We start from the raw sequence: 24,403 nt of genomic DNA on the forward strand, positions 1-24,403 counted from the left end.
TCTTACAACTTCTACATTCTTCCTATTTAGGGGTCGCACGGTCCGTTTGGCTCGGTTCCACCCTCAAAACGGAATTAGAATTGAAAATTTTAATGGTCCGGTTCAGTTCAGTGCAATTTCGTTTGAATTTATTATTAAAATTTATAGTTTCATTCATGATGGTTCTAGTTCGATTCATGTCGGTTTACGGTTCTAACTATATATATATATATATATATTTTTTTTTTTAATTTTCTACTTTTAATAACAAACACATATTTCAACCACAAATTTAAGTAAATTTGAGTTTCCACTGCTATATCTACAAGATTGGTGACCGAAAGATAGAAAGTGTGCATATAAATATAAATCAAAAGATTGAATTGCTCATATCAAGGCCAAAGTGTAGATATTAAACTAAAAATAAAGTGTACACAATGCATAATATACTAAAAAAGAATAGAGAAAAATAATGTACGGGAGAGAAGTGTAGAAAAATATTAGGCTTATGCACATAGTCTTCTTGAAAAAATGTCTTACTTATATAAAAATAATAATAAAACAATAATTTATATTAAACGCGGTTTGATCCGGTTCCTCCGGTTCTTAATATTTCCAAACTAGAACCAGAACCGTTTCAAACGGTTCGATTCAGTTTTTGTTCAGGTTTTGACTTTTTTGGTCAATGCGGTTTTTTTGTCACGGTTTGATTCGGTTTTCTGGTTTGACGGTTTTTATGGCCACCCCTATTTCTATTTGTTCCCTGAAAAAATTTTACCAATGGGTCCACTAACTTTCATTGAATTGGAGCAATAATCCATCAACTAAAAATCCGTAAAAATTGACCTCTTAACTCATCAAACGTGGGTTGAAAAAAATTAGAGTACACAACTCTAACAAGAGTTGGAGAGACCAAACAAATAAACAAATTATTTGTATTACCTCCATAAAATATTACAACACAAACTTTCAAGAACCCACTTTAAAAATTATAACGCTCTCTTAGAGACACTCTAGATCGCTCACACCACTCTCACTTCTAAGTTAGTTTCTTGGTTCTCTTCTTGCTTCTTACTTCTTTGTTACTTTCTTAGTTTATACAAATGCACCCACCTTATATTTGTAGTCTTGCTCAACCGACTTAAATAGTCGGTGGAATTGGACTTCTTTCATTTAAGCCACAAAGTAGTGATTATTCTAGATTTTTATACCACAAAAACATTTTTCTTTACTTTCTTGTCGGTGGACTTGGCTTTTGCCATCTTGTTGCTATACTTTGCTAGAAATTCCTGGAATGATTTCATGCTTGCTAGGATTAGAACAATCAAATTCTTTTGTACCAATTCAGCTTAATGGGCTGGTGTTGATAATCAACAATGTGCAGCTATAATCATTTTCGTGAATTTTATTAGAATTTTTGTCAAAATGAGTCATATAAGAATGACCATTGTTACAATTAAATTAAAGTTGAGGGGACCATTATTACAATTTTCTCATTTGGTTTTTCATATTTGTCATTTGATTAAAACTCCTCATTTTGACGGAAGTTTTGACGAAGTTGAAGAAAAAGACTATGGTTACACATTTTGACAAATAAAGAGACCAATAGATATATATTTTTTTAGTTGAATGACTATTTCTCTAATTCAGTTAAAATTAAACGATCATTGTTACAATTTCGTTTTTATAAAACAAAAAAAATGGGCAAAAGAGACTGATAAAATAGATGCATACACATGCACACACTTTTCGGGTAAATCTTTCCAGCGTATACTTCCTGTGAAATAGCGAGCTATCTTTTGGCGACGGGTTGTTCTTGGTGTATTCTCTTTATCTTGCATATAAAGCGAAGCCCACCAATGAACAGTTATTTTTGTGGTCACAAGCTTCACACAAAATATATAGATAGAAATGCCCTTCAAGGCTTCAAACAAAAGAAAACTAATGAAAAGAGTTTGAAAATTTTGAGTTTTAACGATAAGGACAAAATAAAGGGTAAAGTGAATAGTACCAGGATTGACCTTTTAGTGTAAAAATATGATTTTTTGTTAAAGTGAACAGTACCGTAGACTTTTCGTTAAAACTCTCTTCAAACAAAGTACTTCAAAAGCAACCCAAAATAATACATTCAATGTGGTACGGGTATTTTCATTATTTTAATAGTGTTTTTTTAATAATTAATATTTTTTTGTACGATTTTTTTAATTAGTACATTACAATAGGCTAAGAATAATATGATTCAATTAATTGTTCATTAAATATTATTATCTATTTTTAAACACGTTCAAAACATTTTAAAAGGTGTGTAGTGCCAGTTATAAAAAAAGTTTTTCGCTCGCGCATAATAATGTAATTAAATTAGTTATCAAATGATTTTTTTTTAATAAACGATATTATCTACACTAAGGAGGGGATGAGTTTAGCATCACAATGAACTAATAATAATTGAAATTAGTTGTTTATTAAATATTATTTTCTCTATTCTTAATGTAAATTAGTTGTTTATTAAATATTATTTTCTCCATTCGAACATACATGCTATTTGATCAATAACATAAATAAAAGATTCATGTGTTTTGAAGGCTTACTTATTAAGGTAATACACGGTTATGGAGACAAAGTGTTGTGACTGTCTATGATTGTGATTGAGAATGTGCTCGAATGTGACTTGGAACTGATTACATGACAAGTTGGATTCATCTTTAGTGTTGTTATTTTCAAGGATCTTGTTACCTTGGTCTCCTAATAATGGGCGTAGTTATCTTCGTTTTCTTTCGTTGCGTGGGTGTAGACATCTTCGACGCTGTCATTATTAGCAAATTTGATTGACCCCTTGGAAGCGGATCGGTTTCATAATCTTCATAATTTTTTTGATTAATAAGCCGGTGTGCAAGGTTTCAACACATTTTCCATCATGTAAATGGTTACTTACTTATATTTTATTTTTTGTTTGATGTGTATTTAAATGTAGGCTTTGTGTTGTTATAATTGTATCAGTGTTGAAAAGTCTGATGTCTGATGGCAATGAATGCCCACAAAGCAAAAGTCTTCAGCATGGGCAAAGTTTTTAATGCCCATGCAAAATGAAAGTGGAAAATGAATTGTAATGTCAGAGGACACGTTATAAATTTCAGGATGCATTAACTGCATCAGTTTGGAGTTGCTCTATAAATAGAGTACTCCGCATGTAACAGAAAATATAAGAAGAAGCAAAATAAGAGAGAAATATCAGTAATATCATCTATTCCTCTGCCTTTTATTTGTTATCCTCTTGTGCTATAATTTTAGTGTGACATTTTACATCTATCTTGCACCTACCACTAAAACGGTTATCTCTCAAACTTTAACCCTTTTATAACAACCAGTAAGTTATTTATAGGGATTTTAATTTTAAGGGATTCTAATCTAGCCGTCACACTCTCATTTCAGTTTTCACCCCTAGGTTTTCTCAAACACTCTCTCTCTCTCTCCTCCGCTGCTTTCTTCCTCTGCGGTCTGCTTCCTCAGTCTCTCTCTCTCTCTCTCTTTCCTTCCTCTCTTCCTCCAAATCACTCGCCCCTTTCGAATCGGAAGTCTCTCATCTCGCCGCAGCTTCTTCTTGCCGTTTCGAGTCTCGACAGCAAAAGCTTAGTCTCACACTCTCACTTCTCTGTGATTATCCTTTTTAATTGTCCTTTTATTTTTTATTATCCTTGCATGTGGAATTGTTTTAGTTTCTGGGTGTATTTGTTTTAGTTTCTGGGATGGAGGAGGAGCCCTGCGGTACTAATTTGTATCGAGGAGGAATTGCGTTGTATGTGGTAAACACATTTAAAGCAGGACAACTAATTAATTTCTTCCACTAGATCAAGATAGGTTAAATTGTTGTAGTCTTGCTGTAAAAGATGGGAAAGTATTAGAAAAGGAATGGAGGTCTGAAATTCCCATTCCCCGAGCTATTCCCCGAGGAGGACCTTATAGGTCTGTTCTGTCTTATTCTTGCTGCATTTTTGTATCATTGGCCTTGAAAAATGATCACATAAGATTAAATCATAATTTTTTAACTTTTATACCAATGAGAATGATTGGCCTTCCAGATTTTGTATCGTTGGCCTTCCAGAATGGCTGCAAGCTTTGTGTTCTTAGGAAATTTGTTTGCCATTACAAAAAAAAAAGAAAAGAAAAGAACTGAACCGAATACAAACCGATGGAAAACCAAACCGAAATTACTTTTCGATTCGGTTTTCGGTTTTCTGTTTTGGTAAAAAACCGAACCGAATCCACCCCTAGTGGAAAAGTTTTGAGTCCCTACACGATGGCGTGAGTTCAAATCCAATAGTGACTAATCTAACATGTAATTTAACAAAATGTATCGTTTGACAAAACAAAGGTTATAACATGAGAAAATATTGAAAGAAATTAGTGACACATAAATCTAAATGAGAAAACATTGAAAATACACTAAAACAAGAATGGGCTGGTAGTTACTACAATCCGGCCCAAACCCGAGTGTGGCTGGGTGTTGTGGTCCGATCAAAACCCTAGCAGCTCTGCATAAAACCTCATTTCGCCGTCCTCCTTGCTTCATTTTGCATTTGGCTGCAAATTTACCCTCTCTCCGCACTCCGCAGATCCAGAGCCCTCTGAAGTACTGATTAAATTTGTATTTGAGAGACTAATAGCCATTTTTACTGATTAAATTTGTGTTTGACAGGCAGAGATGAAGGTGGTCGCTGCATACTTGTTGGCTGTGTTGGGCGGCAAGACCACCCCCACCGCCGAAGACATCAAGGACATCCTTGGCTTCGGTAACTTTCCTTTTACCTTTTTGTGGTTCTTTTGCTCGTTCTGTTTATAACCCTAATTTATTAAGGTAATACACACCGTGCGTTGCCATGTAAACCTTGTCAAGAATATTTTGATAAATGATACCAAGTGCAGCATAAAGCTTACAGGACGGTGGTATCGCATGCCATTCATAGTCGCTTGGTCTCAAGCCTAACCACAATATATGGGACAACTAAATTGTAGTTGTCATACGCTAATTGCGCAGAACCACACTTGTAGGTGGACAATATTTCTATCCTATTCGGATTACAATACACAAGACCAAAAGCTGGAATTTCCAACTACTCAAGATCAGGTAGGCATACAAGGTCTGTGATTATGATACATAAATAATCTTCATGGAACCTTTGGGCCACCAATCTTTCAAAGATAGTATTTTTTTTTAAACCACCAAGATAAAACTAGCATCGCTCCTTATGTTTTGAATTCGGTCAACAAAGGACGAGATGTTAATTCTGGTGCTAAGCTCTCAATTTGTAATATCTGATGAATAGCATGCATGCACAAGAGTCATATCTTTTGAATGTTGACTTATCAAGCAATGAGATTTTGATAAATAATACCAAGTGTAGCAAAAACCTTGATAGATTCCGTTATGATATGGGATGCATTAAACATATGCCTTACTTGCGCCACACGGCTCGCCTCTGTCACATACTTTGCATGCTTAGGTGATTGTCTTGACAATCATGCGGCCTTGCAAGATGTTGGAAATATAGCTTTTGATTTTAACCAACATTTGAGAAAGGGGTAAAATTCTGGGCCTCGACGTACTGGTGGGACTTTATGGGATAAGGTCCATTAAAGGTTGATTGCAGAAGCCCGGTCTAAGCTCTGCAAGCATGTGACAGATGCTCAACATGGTCATGGAGACAAAAGTGTTGTGACTGTCTGTGATCGTGACTGGGAGGTTACAAGTGATTGCATGACACGTTGGAGCTCATATTCAGTGGTGTCAATCCAGAGATGTAGTCACCTTGAGGGATGTTGTCCCTTTGGTCTTCTATTGTCGGGGCATGGTCGTCTTCGATGTTTTCTTCTACTATATGGTCGTACACATCTAGGTCGCTATTACTATTGGCAAATTGGATGGACTTCTTGGAGACAGAATAGTCGGATCACTTAAAAGATGGTTATCAGTTGATTCCGACATGAAATCATCGGTTTCATAATCTTCTGCCATAATCCAAAGTTTGGAATTGATAAAAATATAAAGAAGAAACCGTTCATTCACATAAATTCTTTATTTATTGAAATGCATGTGTGGCGAATAATAAAAATATAAATATCGTTGAAAGGCGAAAGGATGCCGTGGAAATTTGCAGATTCATAATAAAAATAGAAATAAAGAATTTATGTGAATGAACGGTTTCTTATTTATATTTCTATTGATTCCAGACTTTGGATTATGGCAGAAGATTATGAAACCGATGATTTCGTGTTGGAATCAACTAATGACCGTCTTTTAAGGGATCTTGACTATTCTATCTCGAATGAGTCCATCCAATTTGCCAACAGTGACAAGGACCTAGATGTGTACAACCATATAGTACAGGAAAACATCGAAGACAACCATGCCCTGACAGTAGAAGACCAAGGGGACAACATCCCTGGAAATGACACCACTGAACATCAGCTCCAACGTGTCATGCATTCACTTGCAGCCATCCTCAACGACATTCCCAGTCACGGTCACAACACTTAGTCCCCATGACCAAGTTGAGCATCCATTGCATGCTTGCAAAGCTCGAACCAGGCTTTCGCAACCAACCTTCAATGGACCTTATCCCCACAAGGGCCCACCGGTACGTCGAGGCCTAGAATTTTACCCATTCTCAAATGTTGGTTAAAATCAAGAGCTATCTTTCCAACGTCTTGCAAGGCCGCATGATTGCCCCTATGCCAAGACAATCACCTAAGCACGCAAAGTATGTGACAGAGGCGAGCCGTGTGGAAGGCATATGTTTAATGCATCCCATACTATCATGGAATCTACCAAGGTTTTGGCTGCACTTGGTATTATTTATCAAAATCTCATTGACAGTGTTTACATAGCACCGCGCCGTTTGTATTACCTTGGTAAGTCAACTTTCAAAACATACGACTTGTGTTGACGTTATTCATCATGTAGCATGCATGTTCGAATCAACTCTCTCTCAATATTAAGCCCGAGTCAAGGGGTATGGTCGTTGGTCCTCTGACCTATGAATACAAGGGTGTTATTACAAATTGCGAGCTTAGCACCGGAATTAACATCCCATCCTTTGTTGGCCGAATTCAAAACATAAGGAGTGATGCTACTTGTATCTTGGTGGTTGAAAAAAATCAATCTTTGAAAGATTGGTGGCCGAGAGGTTCCATGAAGATTATCTATATATTAGCCTTGTATGCCTACCCGATCTTTTCTCAAAAAAATCAAGGAGTTGAAAATTCCAGCTTTTGTGGACGGTAATCCGAAAGGGATAGAAATATTGTCCACCTACAAGTAGGGTTCTGCACAACTGGCGTATGACAACTACAATTTAGTTGTCCCGGATATTATGTGGCTAGGTTGGAGGCCAAGCGACTATGAACGGTATGCGATACCACCGTCGTCCAAGTTGGAGTGGAAAGACAACGTGCATATTGCAGAGGCGGAGCGTCTCTTGACAAAACAATACATTCAGGAGAAAGAGGAGTGGGTCAAGGAGATCAAGATAATGTTGGATCAAAAGCTACTTCTAGATTTGGACTGCTTGCCAAAGAAAGGACTCCATTTCATTTCAACAGTATTTCTTCTCGGACAAATCAGAAGAAAGGAATATATAGATAAAATCTTTTGTTCGTTGTGAACTCGATTATTCTGTGTTGTAGGCATGCTTATACTTGAGTTAGTTTTATATTTTTGTGAAGTAATTTATTCTGTGTTGTCCTCGCTAAGAAAGAGTCTGCCCGCTTAATTCAATGAAGTAGTTGATATTTATCTATTAAAGTAATTTATCAATTACGGAATTCATGAACCCGAAAGAGCCTATTGGAGAACAGTAACAAGAGTAATTAATGGCGGATTCACTCTCAAATCGTCCTTCTCATCTTTAAAAGCCAAATCATCGTCCGCATCTAATCAATCCCCAATCGTCTGGTATCCCTCTTCTCTTTCTGCAAGAAATCGTCCTCATCGAATTGTCCGCATGCGCTCTCCAAATAGCGTATTCGTGGTATTCTCTTCCCAACAGCTTATTCTATTCCAAATTCCTACTCAACGTAATGCACTCGCTCGCCTTCGGGTGAGGGAAGAGTTCGTCGCTTCCCGAAGAGAGGGTATTCATTAAAGCAGTAATCATCGAAGGCATACCGATACCGAAAGAGTCAAGGTAAAAAGTCTCCGGTTAGAGTCACCAAGAAAGCAACCCTAGCCCTTAGCGCAAGCACTAAGTAAGCAAGCTACCTTAGCGTTTCACGCCGATCCGGAGAATGAGTACCTATCCCTTACGGGAATCGAACCCGTGTCTTCGACATGAAAAGACGATGTCCTGACCACTGGACGAAAGGGACCAAAAAGCCATTCTTCATATACCTCAGCTCCGAGAATAGAAGTGGTTCGTTTTGTTTCTATACGCAATTCAAGATTTCGTTTGTGTTGATGTTGTCGATTTCTGATGTGAATTCGGCGGGTCGTCCCCCTCCCCTTTCTACGATCATAAAGCCCCCGGATCCCTTTATTTGTCTTTTATCCCCCCTGAACAGAATAAGTAAGGCCCCGTCCTTTCTAAAAAAAAAAGGGGGGGGCGAAGCGCCTGTTTGAAGTGGCGAAGGCCTATGCTAAAGTAAGAAAGAAAGTACGTTAAGGTTACGAAGTCACTTAGGCACATGTTGTCTGACAAAGGATGTTTTCAGAATTGTTCTACTGCTTGTTCCGGGAAATGTTAAGTATCAGTTTGCAATCCATTTTTTTTCCTATCAATTCTTCTTGTTCCATTTTTTTCCCTTTATCAATTCTTCTTGCTACCCTGAAAATAATTGGATTTAGATGTTTTATGTGTTAGGATCAATTGAGCCACACCATATTGACACTTACTCATTGGGGCCTGTTCACATGTAACAGAAAGTTCTGGATGACAAGTACCAATTTTCACGATATGCCTGACCATTTTTCCGGCACATTGAAAATTTTCTTCTTTAATTTGTGCAAATTACTTTGAAGCATTTGTGTCTCCATTGCATGTGGGTATTACCGTTTTAACGTTGAATACTAGCCAACAGGATCCTCTTCTGATTCTCTTTGTGAGGATTCCGGAGATTCGTGAATCGTTTATTTGCACATTGTGCAGTCAGTTTTCGTTAGATATTGTTTGTGTTCAATTTTAAATAAAAAAAAATCAAAATGATTATGACCGCACAATGCATGTGAACGGACATGATTCACAAATTCTATGAATCCTCACAAAGAGGATCCGGATTCAAAGACTAGAATTGTTTTGAACTCTGTTGAGCAACTTCCGCAGACCGGAAAGGTTGACCAAAAAGAAGAAAAACTTACACCAGAACGAAGCCTGCAGATGTTTTGGATCACAAGCCCGCTAGTTCCCACTAACTTCCAAGTTTCCCACCAGAAAGAGAAACCTTACAAAATGAGATTTCTCCTCTGCAATAAACAAATATACACGATTTCCATGTGTCTATGTTGGAACGTAAAAATTTGGGTACTCCAATTCTTCATCAACAAGTAATCTTGAACATGTTGAGAAGCTTTGAGGGAGGACGACCTACAATGAAACACTTTGACTGTCAAGTCGGTATTTGATCAGGATGCATATAAAATATAGAACGATCTCAAACCTCTCTCCCCGCTAGTGTGATTATTGGCCTTTTTATGGCGTAAAATGCTTGGGCTCCAAGTCCCTTTCTCCTTCTATTTCTCCATGTTCCATGGAGGTGTTTGATCACACTCCTTTGTTTGTCTCACTCCCCATGTTTAGCATGCAAGTGACTTGTATACTGAAGGGGTAATTTTTGGCTCCCACATTGCCCCCATTTTTCTATGCAAACACAGCCTCGTTTGGGAGCTCATATTGTACTGACTATTTCAGCCAAATAGGATAATCTGCCATTGGACTATATTGACTAAATTAGTTAGGCATTTGGTGCAATATAGTACTAATGATCGTATTATTTATAATGTATTTGGTACCGTACCGGACCGGATAAGAGATCAGATTATATTATTTTTACGAAAAAAAAATTTGATGACTAATGAAAAAAAGGGATTTTTTTTTTTTTGACAAAAATTTACAACAACCAAATGCATCAAATTAAGGAGTGGATCGGGCTTAGAGCCTTCGATGCGCGAAGGCTAGGTCTCGGGGCTCTTATAGCAGAGGAAGACGTGGTGGCCATAGGCGTTGATGGTGCCGGCAAGAACGACAACGGGGAGAACGACGACAATGAGATGAGATGTCGTGGAGAATGAAGTGCGAGAGAGAGGGAAGGGAATCAGACTAATAATCCTCTCCTTTTGGAAGGGTTTATTATGCAGGTGTATACCCTAGTAAATAAACAAACTGACTAACTTAATCCGACGACTATTTAATACGAGAGGACACCAAATGACCGGGTTTGTATTATTTGTCCTATCCGGGCTCTTATACGACCCACCAAACGAGGCCTTAGCGTGTTGAGGGAAAACGTTTCTTTTGCAAAAATTCGTTCAACCTGAGATATCATCATGACTTTAGCCTTCGGTCATCAACCATAAGTTTGCCCTTCGGCCACGGTCATATTGGTCTTCGGCCATGAGTTTGGGTCTTCGGCCTTCAGTCTTTAGCCTTCGGCTCTTATTCGGTCCACGTCTTCAACCCATGGTCTCATGATCTTTGATCGCCAATATATGTAGTAATAGCCTGCCCCCAAAGTAATTGATATTTGAACAACATAAATATTACTAACGACATGTGTAAAATAGAGATCCTTATCTGTTGGGCAACTTCGTTGTTGGCAAAGCAAATTAAGTGCATTTTCTTTGCTTACAAGCCTTGAATACATGTTGAATATGTAGGTTTTCGATCTTCTCCTTGTATAATCCCCCTTCTGATGATGTGGGAAGGTGTCTCCGACAAATTTCTCTGTGCTCTTATCAAACGTGATATTTGCCCACATTCTAAAAAGCATAATTTCAAGATTTTATCTTAATTATTAGGATCAAATCGCCCACTATAAATAAGATTTTTATTTTTAAGTTGCTAGTCCAAAATTCGTGCAGGCGGATTAGTCGAAAGGACTAACTTGCTGGTCCAAAAAAATAGTTTCTTATAGTTAATATATGTGGCGCGATAATATTGGATTAGTGGGACCATATCAACATAGTAACAAAAAATATTGACGAGACGAAAGGACTAAATTGATGTGCGGTAGTGAAAGTCAGGACCAAATTCATCGATTTTTGAAAGTCAGAAACCAAATTGAGGAGTTTGATCAATGGCAGGAACCATTTGTGATAGAAATCTTTATTTTGTGTAATCCACACGTGTCACCACTTTATTAGGTTTGTGGGTCCCACATACAAATTAGCAGAATAGTTGACGGAATCTAAACGGAATGACCAAATTGATGTGCGGTAGTGAATGTCATGAACGTCATTGATTGGTTTTGAAAGTGAGGAATCAAAATAATGAGTTTGATCAATCTTGAGAACCATTTGTGATAAGAAATCATTTAGAATATTGTATTGCGGAATGCAAATAACAAAGAAAATGGCCGCAGCCCCGTACGCGGTCCAGACATAACGCATTAACGTGTGCCTGGTTTGGCTAGCCGCATTTTTGTAATCCTGCAAAAGTTTAGCATTCACATCTTTGACTCATACGTTTCAGACTCTCCTCTCAGTACGAATGTACAATAGTATGAAAGTTAGACATGGTGAAGCATACGATGTTTTACCGTAATGGCAAAAAGTAATTATATTTATGTATTTTGGTGTAGGTTCGTTTCCCACTTATCCCATTCCCCTTATGATGTAGGACAAATAACATAATGGATCGAATAAGGAAATTGACCGTCAAAAGACAAAATGATGCAGTGGGAATTTACATATTTAGCATATGAGCTCCTATTTTGGCTTATCGTACCTTTTCAGAAAGGGAACGAGACCAATAGTCCAACTCACCACTTTGTTGTGACATACGATGGATTTTGGTCATCTAGAGTTGTTTCATCTTCCAAAACGATGTTTAAGGTTTCGTAAGTAAAACCGACTGTTCGTTGTCATCCGATTAGTGTTTAACTAATGTTGTTTTAATTCTTAGGAGGCGTTTGAGTTGTTCAAAGCAAAACAAAAACGATAAAAGTTTGATCGATCCATCGATATTAATCAATAATTAAATTGAATAAAAAAAATAATCGTAGATGAGGAGGAAGTTTCAGATGTCATCTTCTTTTCATAGATTTCCATTTCCATTAATTTTGCTGCTTCTGCATCCGCCTTCTTCTTCCTCTCCACTTTTTTCCTCTCCTTCTCCCTCAGGGTGCGCACGACCGACGCGACCTCCCTCTCCACCCTCTCTCTGTGTAAGAAGTCGCTCTCCCGAGCTAGAAATGCCAGCGCCTTCTCCACAAACTCTAGGGGGTTCGACCGATCCAGTTTCGCGGAAAACAATGCCGATTTAGGTGGCGGCTAGATATCGGAGATTGTCGCCATGGATTCTATAAAAGTTGGAGGATTTCGATTTCAAGCGTCTGGTGATTTCTAGGGTTCAAGGTTTTCTGATTTGAGAGGGAACATGGGGGAGTATATATAGTTGAATTTGAATTTGGTGTAGTCAAGTGGTCAAATTTGGGAAGATATCCCACCGGATCTCTCTCAAGTCTTAGGGATCCGGATATTTGAAATTTAATTTAACGGTTACAATTATTATAATTTTTAAAAAGATTCGTTATTTATAGTCGTTGAATCAAATTTCAAGGACTCGGATTGATAAGATTCGTAGTATTTTAAGGGATTTATATTTGATTAAATGAATCGATTTGATAAGATTTGTAGTATTTTAAAAGATTTATATTTGAATTTTTTTAAGGGAGGGTTTTTTTTAGAGAGCATAAGTTTTCAATTTGGAATGTATATAGGAAAACTCAATGTCTTCAAACCAATAACTTATGGAAATCCCACAATTTTTTAATACGCAGAGATTTGCATGGACGTTTAAAAATGTCAATTAAATTCCAATTGATTATACATGAATTTGTACGAATTTGAAAAACTCTTTTCATTAATTTTCCTATTAAACAATAGTCAATCTGTATATACACCGGTTTAATTTGTATGTACATTTTCAATTGCCTAGATAATAATGAGTTCTCTTTTTCGACATTAAGGCAAATTTACCATCAAAGAATAGCAATTATAACCAATTTGATTCTTGAGTTTTCTGCATTTACTCCTTAAATTTTGTCTGTGTTTAATTTACTTACATACATTTTTAATTTTTTCCTTAAAACTTGTAATCAAATATCTCAAAAGCAAGAAACACATCGATTAGGATGACTAATTGATACAATTCCCTTTCTTTATTTCTCCTTTTTTTTTTTTTAGTTCTCCAATTAATTTCTTGTTCTTGTTCCGTACGTGTCAAGTAAACATTCCCCAAATGGAATAAGCTGAATCAATCTTAGAACGATAACAAGAAATTATCAACTGTACAAATTCAACCAGAAATGTACACAAGGAGGAGATCACGTGCTGGATGATGAGATCACGTGATGAAATAAAAACATAAAAAGGGAAAAGCATCATCATCATCATCATCATCATCACCATCACCATCGTCATCAGTCTTCATCCTCCTCGCCGTCTCCAGGCAACCCCACGTCATCTCCGATATCTTCAAGCAGCTTGTCGACGTCGTCTCCTAACTCCAACAACCTTGCACTTAGTTTTTCCACCTTGCTCTGTTCTTGTCCGAGGCACACGAGAAGATCATTCAGTTCTGCCTCGCTCTCCTTCTGAGCTTCTTCCCTTGCCTCGGCTCTAATTGCATCCACATCGGGAATGGACGAAGACCCTCCTCCACCATTCTTAGCTCTGACCTCCTTCTCTAGATGGAAATTCGCCTGCTCAAGACTGTTGTAAGCATCGGATAAGCTCTTTAGATCAGATTCCATCTTTCCGGCTAAGTTTTTATACAGGGATGCCTCAGATTCAAGCTTGGCTTTCTCTGCCTTGAGCAACTCCAACCGTTTAGATGCTTCTTGAAAATCTCGCCTAAGTGTCTCTACCTGGACTCTATCTGAGCCCGCACCCTGCTCAGACCGGGAACTTCCCCCACCGATCGTTGCCACATGCTCAGCCAAACTTGCATTGCGGCCGAGTAGGTCCTAAAAGACGAAAAAGAATATCAAACAAAATCAATTATACAATCAACATGCATACTGCGGCAACGATTTATTTGTGGGTGAATGAAACAAAGAAAATATTAAACCAATTGTTCTGCATTATAATTTTATACCTGTATCTCCAAGCATTGCTTCTCCACAAATGCTTTCAGCCGCTTTATATACTCTCCATCACTTTCCCCACTTTTCTGTTCCAGTTCTGCTGGCACCACCGCCACCTTGCTCTTCGGTTGACTGTACACCTCAACGATTTTTTCTCTGATGTTTGCCTCCAAACTCTTAACTAAGTTTAGAAATGGAGCATCAAAGATTGAGGAGAGAACCGGATGATCCTCAGTTTTCTGATCACAGAGATCGCTCTCATCAACATCTACCATACTAGCAGAAGCAGATCTGGTTAATTCTTTGCGGGGCTCAGCCGATTTTGAAGAGGTGAAAAGGAAGCTTTTCTGCATCTCATCGAACTTCAGAAAATATGACGTGAGCCCAACCTTCTGGCTGATGGAATCAACTATAGTAAAGGCGTCCTTCTCACTTTCAACTGATTTGTTGTAGATCACACACTCTCCCAGAAGAACAGCCGCCAACCCCTTTATGTACACTGTAGCAGTTGAATTGGAGACCAACTCAAGCAGATAAGTGACGTGGGGACGTGAATCTAGGAAGCAATTCACAGCGCTAGGGCAATCAGCTAGCCAAGTGACAAGCAATTTCAAGATAACTGGTTGAACATATGAGTTTCCACTTAACTTTCCATCTTTGTTTTGCATGGAAGAGGTAATGGCTAAGTATTTTACCACACGGTGCATTAGAGGCTCTGGTGCACCTAGAGATGGAGTAGGTGCCTCAAGTTCAATACGCAACACCTGCAAGTTTTTTAGATGAGTAGAAGATATTAAGAGCGGTCACCTTTCAACACAAAAAAATTAGGTGAATCAGATATCAGATTAAGAATATAACTGCATTACCCTTTCCTTGCACTGGAGATTGTCCTTCATTACATGAGAAAGAACACTAGCAGCTCTGCAGCATGTCTGCACCTCAATATATTAGGTAACGGATCTGAGATATTCTAGTCTTTCAAAAACTCAAATGCTACTGGACTGTTACATTACCTCAAGATCACCATCTTTCTCACTGAAGTTAAGACCTTGTAATAGCATGCTGCAAAAGAATCAAAATCTCACAAGATCACTTAATGTGAGTAGCTTTTGCAACCTTGTGAAATGAATAAAAAATAGATGATCAAGCTTTCGCTGATGCAACAAAGTTTTGATAATTCAACCTGAATAAATAACAAACAGAGAATTTAGAAGCATGCAGTGAAACTGCACATACTATAAACAAACCTTCCAAAGGACATGTTCACATCCTCCTCAACGGGTGCATGAATCATGGAATGCGGTTGCGGAATCAATGTTGACGCTAACATAGTTTGGCCATCAACATTATTCTGATTTAAATGAGATGAAGAAATTTACAATAAAAGATTAGAAGTGAAAACTACACAATCAAGATGTAATTTGCATTTCTTGCATACTGGATGATATAAGAAGCATATACACAATGTCAACCTCACAAAATCTCTTAAAAACATAATCTGCTGCAACAAATTCTTGCATACTGGATGTCCGCAATATAATTCGAAGAATCGAGTTCAAAGCAGGTTCCTGTGGCCCCTCTCCAAGAAATTTGCTTGCAAGCGCATCAAGATTCTTGGGATGTCCAGCAATCAGATTACCAATGCATTGCAGCGCCTGACAAAGTGAATAAACTTAGCGCCTAACAAAGGGAATAAACTTAATAATTCCAAATGGACTCAATGACTACAAGGCATTGAACGCACTATATAAACTTCATAACTCAAATAAACCAAACGTGTCTCACTTTATAAATCAGTATTCATTTTCTCACATAGTATGCGACATAAGTTTCAGGGAAAATGGCCCAGAGTTCATGTAATTAGTCAAAAAGTTATCTAAGGATAAGCTCGAAGATATATTTATATACAGGTAAAGTACTCTTTATGTCCTGCAGACGTTGATTGGTCATATACAATATAGTAATATACTATCGGACAGTGTTTGGTATGTGTGTTAGTGTTAGAGAAGAAAGTGAAGAAATATCTTACTGAACAACGGACAGCAACAGGAGCCCACTGGCTTTCCACACCCAGCATTAGAAGATGGTCCAAGACTTTTTTCTACACCCAGGAAATAAAAGAATTGAAACATCAGATATCACCAAATTTATATTCTAGTGAGACGGTACTATAGAAGTTGAAAGTACCTGAACGAGGGTGGTTCTATTTGTTAGCTTATTTGCATCTTTTCCAGGATCAGCCTCCGACCCTCCCATTATTAGCAAATTAAGAGTTTCCAACGCACTGAGTAGATTAATTGTCTACTGGCATGGCATTTATTTTGAAGTCAACAACAAATGACCAGTAAGGTTTGTGCCATAGCAAATATAAGTAAACAGTACAAAATTATGAATTTCGAGTATCTAACCTTTTGTTGAGTGAAACTGTAAGTACTCCCTCGTAGCTTCAAAATTGACAATAAGGGGTCAAATCCCATTGTCTCCCTCAGTAGTATCTATACAACACATCATTTAATTAGAAGAAAGAAGAAACAAAATATATAAATGACAACAGTTACAAGAATAAAAGCAAAAGTTAAAACAAAACCTGATTAGATGCAGTGTTCCGAATAAGATTGTTCAACAATTCAATACAGTCCTGCAGAAGTGTATTACATTAGAAACATTTTCAAAAGCAATTGATTTCTCAAATGCTTTTAGTGGTATTAGAAATTGATTTAGTAAATAAAGGCATTTTATCTTCCAACACAAAGTATGCCAAATAGCAATCTCCCCCATATTCAAGGCAGTGGAACATGACCAAAATTAAGTGTTTTTACAATTTTTGTGTAAGAAACAAATGTTTGCATACTTTAAAGTGAAATAACGGTAAAACTTTCAATTCCTATAATCGTTGGTGCATAATTGGTATAATTATAAAGCTGAAATTTAACTATGAGAAAAAGGCTTTCAGATTACGTTATTTTCAGAAAATTGATCCATACAATGATGCCTCACAGGTGGTTTACCAGCAATGAAGCTTAAACAAGATGTATAAACAATCAATTATCAACAAAGTTATAACAAAGAATTACCTGCACAACAACACCACCATCTGAATCACCTTCCTCTTTGATGATGCTGAAAATCTTTTCAAAAGCACCTTCAAAGACCACAATTTTTTGAATTTCCTGAAATCATAAGAATCTACAAGTTAATACAAAAGTCAAAACACACTTTCAGCTGTGATGGTTTAGTGATTGATAGCTTTTATGTTAAGTGTTCTGTTGGACTTTTGGAGTGGCAAACTTGCCACCGGTTTGTAATTTAGTTGTTTACAGCAACAAAAGTTTTAGTATTTTTTTCTCAAAAAGTAAAGTATACACTTTTCATGACAGGTTCGCCAAATAATTAAATAAAGATATAAGACAAAGGATAGAAAACCTCACCTCAGCTTCGCGAGTCAAGTAAGTAAGAAGTAATAAGGCCTCATTTCGTATAACCTAGAAGGAAGGCACCACAGTTTCGTAAGACCGGACAGCGAGACAATAGAGTTAAATGCGAAAATGATAAAACATCATTCAACAAATTGTACCTCACGATCCATAAGCATATCCATTAAACGAGTTATACCACGAGGTATGGTCAGAATGGCTTCCTGTAACCTGAAGAAAGCACTCAGAAGAAATTCTTTCTAAAATAATCCAAAATTTTTAGACAAAAGAGAAAGAAAAAATAGCTCAAAACTAATACCTATTTCGAGAATTCGTGAGAAGAGCTGTCAAAAGTTGAAGAGTGTAATATCGTACATAGAAATCCTCCTCTGACTGCAAAAACAACAAAAGTATAAAAAAACATATATATTTATGTTGTGAAACTATATGCATGAACCACTAAAAATATTGCATATATCAAGCAGCTTAAAATAAAATTAACAGCAGTATTTTCTAAATATTACTAGAGAACTCTCACCAACAAACTTAGAAGAAGCGAAATGCTGTCTGCTTCCCTGGAAAGCAAATCAGTGTTCATTATAGCTGGTTGAATCTCATTCTTTGGGCCTTTTGCATGGTCAATAGGAGTCAAGGCACTCACAAGAGTTTCTAGGGCACCTCGGACCTGCATTTGTGGAATAAATAAGCAAGTCTTTATCCATGAATATGAATTGAAAGAAAGCATCACATTCGATGTACAATTCATAAAAATACTGGTACAGGGGAAACCAAAGAATGCACTGGAAGCGAAATATCTATACTGGAAACAACAAAGCTCACATCCCAAGTTAACAAATTTCTAGTGGCACCAAAACAGTTTCGATAATCACCATTACCGACTTTCCATCATGATCAGTTTATAACTCATAAATAAAACAATGAGATCATAGGAAAAGGAAAAAGAACAAGTAATCATAGCAACCATTTCAACATCATCCCGTTCTTCCTTTAATATGCCCATCATAACAGGAAATCCTGCAGAAGAAAAGAACAAAAAAAATGTCACATATGACAAGCATAAAACTAGAAAACAAAAGCAAAGTTGCAAATAAGAGGGAAACAATCACCCACCCATTGCTCCAAATGCTAGTTGGGCAGCAGAGGTTTCTGCCACAACAGACTGAAGCTCGAGCATAGCGGTCCTCCTGTCCTCTGCCAGTTTACCATTGCTTATACAGTCGAGCAAACGTTCGACATAGCTATACATATCAAAAACAATGGCAGAGTAGATTGGTCACATACGAAACAAGCGTAAGCATAAATTGAAAGTGGGAAATTGGGAATTTGCGATGGGCAACAATGGGTGATGGAATATGACGAATGTAGAAGAAGAAAAGTACCTATCTTCATTCGAAGAACCCGATTTCTCGTTGCCGAAAACAAGCCCCACAACTCCCTGCACGAGGAGCCATCACATACCAATTGAGTTCAAACAGAGAGAGAGAGAGAGAGAGAGAGAGAGAGAGAGAGGTGAAGTGACCTTGTAACCAGAGACCAAATCCATTTTTTCGCTGATTTCCCAGGTTGCAATTTGACTCGAGAAATCCTGAAGCCAAACACCCAAACAAAATTCAGTCAAATTTCACCCGAAATTTCAATTGGAAAAGCCGCAAAAAAGATTGAAACTTGCCTGCTTGAGAAAGCGGGAAGATGATCGATGAAGCTGTCGAATCAGAGATGGAGTACTCAATCGATCAAATCTCAGAGACTTTCGACTTCGACAGCGATCGATTTTATTTATTTTTTATTTATAAAATCCCGATCAAAACACGCAGCACACACCTTTGCTAACACTCTTCTCTCTCCCTCTCAATCGAATGAGAGGTTTTTTTTTATCGTAATGTAATATTAAATGATGGGATATATACGTTAGAGGTTAATAGCTTAAAAATTAAAAAATTTCATCATTTATATAAAAATATATCATGTATTATCCGTGTTCCTATCACAACTAAAAATTTCTCTAATTAAAGAAGACGAATTAATTACGGGTGGCAATTTACGTTTTCGGAAGGGTTTCGGGTCTTCGGTTGTTGGGCCTTCAAGGCCCCGTACCTAGTTATATGGTTTGGAAAGTGAATATTCGGATATATAAAAACTAAGCCCATTAAGAAAATAGAGGAGGCCCGGCCCAATATTGGGTTTGGGCTTATACAATGCTTCACTCTCTTCAAGGCAGAAGATTTTAGTGGTGGGTTTTGCCATGTGAAATTTTAATTTTAAGGTTTGTGAGTCGGACCTCGTTGTTTGAGGGAGATTGCATGACCACCCCCCCCCCCCTCCCCCACAAAAACCCCCAATCCCCAATCAAGCTTGAGGGATGTTGCTCGTACTTAATGGTTGATAGTGAACTTCGAAAGAATTTCCATTGATTATAGCCTTCATAAAAGAAAATATTTTCATATCACAATGTGCAATGTTTTTTTATATCTATCTATCTCCTCACATGATTGCTTTCGTGAGGAAATTCTTCGAGGTCGGAACAATGCAATTAGAAAATTGGATAGAGAAGCTTCTCTTCTTCACCAATTCATCTTTTTTTTTTTCCCTCAATCCATCCACTTCTAACCTAATAACAAGTTCGGCCGAGTCTTGTAGCGTGAAGTTGTAACTAAGTAGGGCATTAAAATAATTGCTTGTATGCTAATTTGAGTCAAGAAGGATGAAAGATTCATTATCACTTATAAAGAGGTTACATAAGCACGCCTCGAGACCTTGGGTCAATAGAGCATACCCACCTCTAATAAGTGTGTAGTAAACTAGAATTCTTGTCTCAAGTTAAACAAAAATAAGAAAACTAATAACATGTGTTGGTAATTTGATACCTTTATGTTTAATTTATTATTTAATTAGGTCGGTCTCTTTTTTTTTTTTTTTTTTGTTTAAAGAACTGGATACCATAGAACCAGGGTCGAAGCCAAGCGAACACAGAAGCCCACGGAAGGCAAGCTACAAAGAAAACAACAAGCAGCAAGCAGAGGAGGAGGGTACAAAAGCAAACGACGCTGCACCAAGAATTTACGCTAAAAAGGCAATAAAGGTCAAAAAGTTTAGGACATGAATCCCCGCGCCATGGGCGATGTGCTCTATATGCATGTATTGTGTTGCTGCATGCAATTTGCTTAATTATCATTAATTAACAAATGCAATTAACAGTTAATTAATTTGTTTAAAATTAAAGAGATTTGGAAAAACTGTAAAAGTTGGAGGTGGATCCAAACAAGCCCTTCCAATATGGTAGGTAATGAAAGGTTGTATCCTAGTGGAAGATCTACATTTGAAAGTCTTTGGGTGGGATGCCTAAAACTCTGATGAGCCTTTTTGGATATGTGGGTTGTGAAATTTCCACTTGGCATTCACACCCCAAAAGTAGTAAGAATTTCATCAACATTTCAAAGCAAAGCCTAACATTTCTACAAGTGGGTGGTCGATATTAAGTTGCGCATACGAATCGTGTTTGTCATGTTTGTCACATATATATCGTAACGAGTCGTATCGTGTTAAATTTGTTATCTTAACGAATTTTTAATTAGTGACTCGTTAACGACCTGATTCATTAACGAGTCATGTTGGATTAATAGGTCATGCAAGAAACTGTCATGTCTAATGTCTACATTTGGCAAATATATCTTATCAGGTGATCCGATAACCACTCGACTCATTAACGAGTTCTTAATGTGTGACATGATAACGACCCGACTCATTATTAGGTTGACCCTAATACCTGTTATTTTGTTTCGTTTATTGTCGGGCCGACAGATCTTGCAATAAATTGTCAAGACTGAGTATACCTTTTAGGTTGTAAGTATAAATGTTTCCAAGTCAATCAAGTATAGAACAATGTCACAGGTAGTCATACATACATACATATGTTAAAAATTGGACTGTTGATGTATCACTATCCTCGTTTTCACAAGAATCTGTTGCGATTAAGATCAGTTTGCAAGCAAGCGTCTAAAGTTATCATTGATCGACGTTTAAGTTAAAGATTCCAACAATGTACCTTTAAACTTTTACCTTTGGAATAAAAAACTGCAAAGTTATCTATTAGAATTTAGAAACATAGTTTTTTCCATAACAAAGGTTGTGTCGTGCAAAGCAAGCATAAAAGTGGGTATAATCAAAAGTGTAAAGAAGGAATCGATATCCTATTCGAATCTTTGTGTCTAAAGCTCAATGATCCAAAGACTTGAACAACTGAAGAAAGAGAATGAGATCCGAACCCTTGATCTGTGCGAGATAAAGCAATGAAATGAGCTAACGAGCTCTCTAAAATTGAAATTAATGGTCCGAGTCTCTTGATCTCCAAATCTCAATTGAAAGACGAGTAAAAGTTTACAACATCCACTTGTTCAAATAGTGGTAAACAAGTTAATTACCATTTGAGGATGCAATTTACCAAATCACGCAGAATTTTACCAATAAGGGCAGTAAGCTAAATTATAGAAACATTTGTTTAGTATTAATCTTTTTAATTAATAGTTAAAAGCATCTCTATCATCAAAATATCCAACAGGTTTGCCGTCAAACAGAGAATATGCTCAGGATTTTGACCTGGAAAAGGCAACAAATTTCGATATTTCCAAATATTTGTGTATAACTTTCTACGAAGCTACGTATTATAAAACCCCACATTCACAATTCCAATCCCAATCAAATGTGCTGTCAATTTCATCGATACGGAATTGGATCTGCTCTAGATTTTAGTGTACGAAGTCTAAGAATCAACACATATAAACTATTGATCAATGTGTAAAAGAAATTAGAGTTATTGATTTGTGTGTGGTAGACCAACAAAATGAGTTAATGAAGACCATCTCTAGAATCCAGACACTAAGATCCAGAGCAGATCCAATTCCCATCAAGACACATGCTTCTTTTTTTTTTTCTCTTTTTTGCCCTAAAATATAAATATTAACCCAAATGCCAAATTCAATGTTACTAAGGGCTCGTTTGGAACTTTATTTAAAATCGTTGAAAGCCCTTTTCAAGAAAATATTTTTAAAATCAATTTTCAATAAACATTTTAAATGCTTTAAATGAATCTAGAGAAAACACTTTAAATTCATTTATTTGCAAATGAATATAGAGAAAACACTTTAAATGCTTTTGGAACCCATAAACATTTTTTTCTAAAAGTACTTTCAATCATTTTAAAAGCACTTTCAAATGAGTTCTAAGTTGATGAATACATTTTTGCCATAAACAAAAAACTATAAAGTTGATTTCTCCTTTCATCGACCGTTCACGTCTATTATTTGTAACTTAATATGCTAATTTGTATTTGTTTATTTTTTTTTTGGACAACATGGTATTAATTTGATGTTATTTAAAAATGAGATAAAAAAGAATAAATTGTCACATGCGTGAGCGCGTGTGGCAAGAGACTATTATTTAGTTAAAACTTGAAACATGTTAAAATTATCATTTTACTACCCACTCTAGAAATCCTTGTAGATGTAGTTGTCTCAGGTTAGTTCAATACGATAGATTATCATTGCAAGTTGTGGCTAATTCGCTGCAGTGGCATAATTATATTGCAAGTGTACATAACTCTAATGCATGCTATGATAACGTTATTTATTTATTAAAATAGATTTTGATTAACCCTCTACCATTCCGTGATTACGATCTCAATAAATTTCAACTTAAAATGTAAAATTAGCAAGTACAATGCTGCTTTAACTAACCTAATTTACAATTGCACAAAAATATCTTCTCTTAACATATACAATCTACCTCATCATCACTTTCAAGAGTCAATAGATTCGCACGACGTAAGCATGAGATATTTGTGTACCACTGAAAACTACAACTTTAGAATATCTGCCTTGATTTAACTTGTTAAAATCGCAAAATTATGTTTTATTACTTAGCAAAAATAAAAGTAAAGGAACACTACTTGGCTGCTGAAAATTCAATCGCAACTCTTGCTTCTACCCAATCACAAATGAACACATATCCAAATAATTAAAATTGTAAACATAGATTAAATACATGTCTATCTGTAACAGGTAGAAGCAAGAGCCGTAAGGTAGAAGCAAGAGCTGTTGCTGAATTTATAGTGACCAAGTAGTGTTTAAGATAAAGCATGGATTCGTTATACTACATCACCCAATCAAGCCAACGCACACATAACACAATATTACAAATTTAAAAAAAAAAAAATACCAACTATTTTCATTTTTTCGCTCCACTCGTATTGGAAACATGACGTTATTATTCCACTTAAATTATATAATATGTTTTAAAAGTGTGACCTCAATCATATCGTCAACCTTTTACAATAAAATAATATACCACATAATTTATGTTTCGCTATCAAATAAAATTTCTCTAATTGTGAACTTATGGCAATATATAAACAAAGAACCAAAGAGGAGTGGGATTCCCATCGCAAGTGAACTTATCTATCAAAAATATTGGTTCAAAACTTCACAAATTTGTGTGTACCAAGTGGTAGAAAACGAAGAGATCTTTTAGTGTGTTTAGAAAACCAGACAATACACCATATATCATTAAATAATTGGAGAGAATTAGGAAACAAATTCCTCCACTTTTATATTGACATACAAGGTGTTGTCTCGTATTCTAAGCACACTAACAATTGTCACCAGAAAATGCCTATTTACAAGACTTACAACATGTAGTGACGTAGC

General features: G+C 36.6%; 1 protein-coding gene and 1 non-coding gene across 3 annotated transcripts; both read right to left on the minus strand.

Annotated features, from left to right (window-relative positions):
* Positions 1-8,268: 8,268 nt before the first annotated feature.
* On the minus strand, positions 8,269-8,340 carry TRNAE-UUC. The gene has a single exon. It is a non-coding gene; the product is annotated as a tRNA-Glu (tRNA).
* Positions 8,341-13,425: 5,085 nt separating this feature from the next.
* On the minus strand, positions 13,426-19,564 carry LOC103959714 (golgin candidate 6). Of its 2 annotated transcripts, XM_009372076.3 has the most exons (20): positions 19,375-19,564; positions 19,225-19,290; positions 19,085-19,140; positions 18,816-18,943; positions 18,667-18,719; positions 18,223-18,369; positions 18,004-18,077; positions 17,846-17,915; positions 17,700-17,753; positions 17,346-17,441; positions 16,859-16,909; positions 16,680-16,766; positions 16,459-16,572; positions 16,301-16,372; positions 15,744-15,926; positions 15,519-15,622; positions 15,285-15,333; positions 15,138-15,203; positions 14,283-15,035; positions 13,426-14,151 (listed from the first exon to the last, which is right to left on the minus strand). In XM_009372076.3, the coding sequence occupies exons 2-20, from the start codon at positions 19,246-19,248 to the stop codon at positions 13,606-13,608; spliced, it is 2,727 nt and encodes a 908-aa protein (XP_009370351.2). In that variant the 5' UTR covers positions 19,249-19,290; positions 19,375-19,564; the 3' UTR covers positions 13,426-13,605. The 2 variants fall into 2 exon arrangements, with proteins under 2 accessions (XP_009370351.2, XP_009370352.2); XM_009372077.3 differs by lacking the exons at positions 19,085-19,140; positions 19,225-19,290; positions 19,375-19,564 and having other exon boundaries at positions 17,846-17,908; positions 18,223-18,719; positions 18,816-18,912.
* Positions 19,565-24,403: the final 4,839 nt, after the last annotated feature.

This window comes from the organism of the source record quoted next, unplaced genomic scaffold (genome assembly GCF_019419815.1).
Source record: "Pyrus x bretschneideri cultivar Hongxiangsu unplaced genomic scaffold, Pyrus_bretschneideri_v1 Contig13, whole genome shotgun sequence".
Classification (NCBI taxonomy): Eukaryota; Viridiplantae; Streptophyta; class Magnoliopsida; order Rosales; family Rosaceae; genus Pyrus; species Pyrus x bretschneideri.